The 4,127-nt window shown below is 45.7% G+C and overlaps 1 protein-coding gene across 1 annotated transcript; it reads left to right on the top strand.

Annotated features, from left to right (window-relative positions):
- Nucleotides 1-391: 391 nt before the first annotated feature.
- Nucleotides 392-2,628, top strand: LOC111670883 (relaxin-3 receptor 1-like). Its single transcript, XM_023427816.2, has one exon. It carries the CDS (start codon nt 782-784, stop codon nt 1,943-1,945), a length of 1,164 nt encoding a protein of 387 aa, XP_023283584.1. The 5' UTR covers nt 392-781; the 3' UTR covers nt 1,946-2,628.
- The last annotated feature ends 1,499 nt before the right edge of the window (nt 2,629-4,127 follow it).

The raw sequence follows: 4,127 nt of genomic DNA, 5'->3' as shown, positions 1-4,127 counted from the left end.
AGGCTGCAGCAACGAAAACAAGAATTAAAAACTGAGACAATTAATTTTTGATTATTCAAAAGTTAATATGCAGTTTTTATTATGTTCATTAAAACAATCCAATAACTAATGTAATGAAAAAGTTATTAATATTTTCTGAGGATGTGTTTGTCAATAATGTTTGAATATTAATCCTTGTTAATCCCAGCTGTGACACTCGCTGTGAATTTATCTGGGACTTTTATATTTATTTATAGTTTTGGGAGAAAAAATTTAAATATCTTTATGCTGCTTTTTAAGTCATTTTAAGCTTTTTTTTTTTTTTTTTTTTTTTAATTTACAGCTGTCTCTTACTTTTCTGAGCAAGGTTTTCTATGACATGGAGGAGAAGGTGCAGGTTTAGGGTGGGGTGGGGGGCATGAAGTGCTCCTGGGGCCTTTAAATCCCTGCGCGCAGCCCTGTCCTCTGTCAGTCGGTTCTTGTCCTCTGCTGTACTTTCCTCCAGAAATGACACGCCAGTCTCCTGTCGGGCACGCGCATCCTCGGGCACGAGCAGCGCATAAATTGAGCAGCGCGCGCACGGGGCTCAGCAGTGAACCAGTGAGCAGCGGCAGTGAGACTAGCTCCGGGTCCCGTCCAGAGCCACCGGGTGAAGGCACAACACATAACCCACGGCGGGAAGGGGCGGACATGAGCTGCGGGGACTGCGCGCTCCATCTGACCGCGCCGGAAGCCTCTCTTCCCCGGGAGCGCAGGGGGTGATGCGCCAATGAGGGACTCGGGTCGGGTCTGAGGTTTGAGGATGGCGGAGCTGTGGAGCCACAACACCACGTCCTCCTGGAACCGGTCCGCCGCCGGACAGAACAGGTTCAGCAGCCTGGATGACATCGACGTGCCGGCGGACGGCTCCCCGACCCTGCGCATCCTCATCTCCATCGTGTACTCGGTGGTGTGCGCCGCAGGGCTGGTCGGGAACCTGCTGGTGTTCTTCCTGATGAAAGTGCGCCGGGGCAGGAAGAAACGCTCCAGCATCAACCTGTTCATCCTCAACCTGGCCGTCACGGACTTCCAGTTCGTGCTGACCCTGCCGTTCTGGGCGGTGGACACGGCTCTGGACTTCAGCTGGCCGTTTGGAAACGCCATGTGTAAGATCATACTGTCCGTGACGGTGATGAACATGTACGCCAGCGTGTTCTTCCTCACGGCCATGAGCGTCACCCGGTACTGGTCGGTGGCGTCCGCGCTGAAGGACCGGACTCGGCGCCGGGTGTGCCCGGTGCGCTGGGTGATCGCCGGGCTCTGGGTCTCGGCCACGGTGGCCTCTTTGCCCACTGCGATCTTCTCCACGGTGAAGAGCGTGGCCGGGGAGAGGCTGTGCCTGCTGGGCTTCCCGGACGGCCAGTCGTGGCTGGCGCTCTACCACCTCCAGAAGATCCTGGTGGCCTTCGTGTTCCCCATGCTGATCGTCACCGTGTGTTACCTGCTGCTGCTGCGCTTCGTCCGCCTGCGCAGCATGAACAACAACCAGGTGAAGCGCAGGTCCCGGGTGACCCGCTCCGTCACCATCGTCGTCCTCTCCTTCTTCATCTGCTGGATGCCCAACCACGCCATCACCTTCTGGGGCGTGCTGGTGAAATTCAACGTGGTCAACTGGGATAAGACGTACTACATGGTGCACACCTACGTGCACCCGGTGACCGTGTGCCTGGCGCACACCAACAGCTGCCTGAACCCGGTGCTGTACTGCCTGATGCGCCGGGAGTTCAGGAAGAAGATGAAGGATCTGTTCTGGAGGATTTCCTCGCCCACCGGGACGAACACCTGCCACCTGCGCCCGTTCTCCGGGACGGTGAGAGCGGAGCCGGACGACACGCAGATCGTCATCCCGCTGAACAACGTGGAGACGGAGAACTGCAGACTGTCCGTGTTGACGGACCAGTGCGACACGGACGCGCTGCAGCGGTGAACCAGCCTTAATAAAAAAAAGACACAATCTTTAACTGATCGATGACCGGACTCAAACTTCAGAAATCATGACGCTGGAGTTTCATCCTCATGTCTCAGCTTTTAAAGAAGCTACACGATCGTATTTCAGCTCGTTGTTTTGAAGTGCAGCTGTGCCAAGTCAGTCAAGCACCTGATAAACCATCTAAACGTGGCGTATTAAATGTTCTACATTTTGCTTCTGAGGAATTTTATATATTTTTATCACATTTTAAAGGCGTGAAACAGAAAAGACGAGAAACTGTGCGTAAAAATGCGCATTGAGGCGCGCTGCGCAAAAGCGTCCAGCTGCGTTTCTGCTTCACCTGAGTCGGACTGGGATCTCACATGACAGTAATGTTGGTCATTTTTGGGAAACCTGATTTTTTTTTTTTTTATTCCTATAAATGAGCGCAGACTCAGTGTCTCATCCAATGCTGCTTCGCTCTCTAAAGTGCTCTGTGCAGACTTTATGTTCCCAGCAGAAGAACCACAGTCCAGTGCTTCAAACATCATTCTGTGGAGTATTATTGACGTTTGTTGTGGCCGGTGTGTAAAATGTACAAGCTTGAGTAATTGAATGTAAAAAACAAAAACAAAATAACTGCCAATGCAACCTTAAAACAATGTTTGGAGAATAAAATATTTCATTTGTGTTGACATGCACTGGAGTGTCCCTGCTGTTTGAGGTTTCTGTGCAGACCTGGTCTCAGGGTTCAGCTTGTCTGGTCCTGGATCAGATTTACTGGCAGGAACGTAGGAAGTGAAGTGGAGTGTTTACATGCCAGTGGTGCAGGAACCCCCTCCCCTCCCCCCCTGCTGCAAAGATGATCCTAAAAAGGAGTTTTATTTGAAGAGATGAAGGTAAATGTTTATTTTTATAAGTATAAGAGACATATTTCCGCTGGCAGCTGAGCACTTAAAGAAGCCTATTTCTGGAAATGTTAGTGTCAAGATCAAAGATGTTTAATTTAAACTGTTTAAAGGTCAGATTCAGTTTGAGAGGTTCAGTTTAAAATGACTGCTTTTTCCAAAACAAATAGGTTTTAAAAACTGGATCCAGCTCCACACTCAGTGAGGCTACAAAGTGAAGCTGAAATCATCCAATCAGCGTTTAAAATTAGAGGCTATGGTCGACCTATCAGGGTCCAGTGTCATAAATATCATATTCATGCTAAATAAACACTTTAACTAAGGTACAATAATCGGAAACATAATCAGGAACATTGTTGAAAACTAACAAGCTGCTGTTTTTTTTCTTGATTCAACATTCATCTAAGATTTCATTAAAATAATATAATAATATTTGTTATGTCATAAATCCCAAATGAATCTCCTCAACAGTCCAAAACTTAAAGATATTTAACGCACAAGTAGCGAATCCTGAAGCTGAAGCTGGAGAATGTTTGAAAAATCAATTTCAACAATTCACTGATTAATAAAATAGTTGATGATTAATTTTCTGTCAGGTAATCAACTAATCGATTAATCAACAAATGAAGAGTCACATGTTAGAAATGTGTAGTTTGCTCTGTCCAGTTATTTTCAGTTATTACAGAGTCATATTTGGCCTCCAGTGTGAACCGTGGTTTAAAGTAGAAATCCTTCAGTCTGTAGGCTGACCTGGTTTGACCGAGAGGAGCTGCTGTTATCAGCCAATCAGGGTCAAGTATTTGTATAAAATGATCGTTTTTAAAAAGTCATTACTGATGACACTTATTGGGTTCATTTTGGGGATGTTTTACATAAATAAAACTAATTGGGTCTAGATTTATTAGGTCATAATTTTCCTTTTGTAACTGAATATAAATAAAATTGTACAAATAAGAACAAATTTCCTCCAAGATCAAAGTGAATGGTAGAAATGTACCAGGCTGTAAAATAGATAGATACTTTATTAAGTTCTTGCTTAAAAACTCTCACTTTTTTTTTTATTTAATGACACGACTTTCCATAACACGGGTGTTATTAATATATCTAAAAACCAAAAGAGGGAACAGTCACATGTTCTCAAAGAAATTAGTTTTGGGAGTTTTAGATGATAATGAACCTGTGCATGAAATGCTGCTGCTACTTTCAGCCTTTTCAGTTTGATGTAAAACTAATTCGGACTGCAGTGGTCATAATTCTGTTTGTTGTTTTTACTGAGAAAAGGACAATTTGCA

This window comes from Seriola lalandi, unplaced genomic scaffold (assembly GCF_002814215.2).
Source record: "Seriola lalandi dorsalis isolate HSWRI2012SDOR001 ecotype SW California unplaced genomic scaffold, Sedor1 jcf7180002054863, whole genome shotgun sequence".
Classification (NCBI taxonomy): Eukaryota; Metazoa; Chordata; class Actinopteri; order Carangiformes; family Carangidae; genus Seriola; species Seriola lalandi.
This window is presented reverse-complemented; position numbering and strand designations above follow the sequence as displayed.

Coding starts and splice junctions, on each gene's coding strand:
- LOC111670883 (XM_023427816.2), top strand. CDS start 782: ATGGCGGAGCTGTGGAGCCACAACACCACGTCCTCCTGGAACCGGTCC.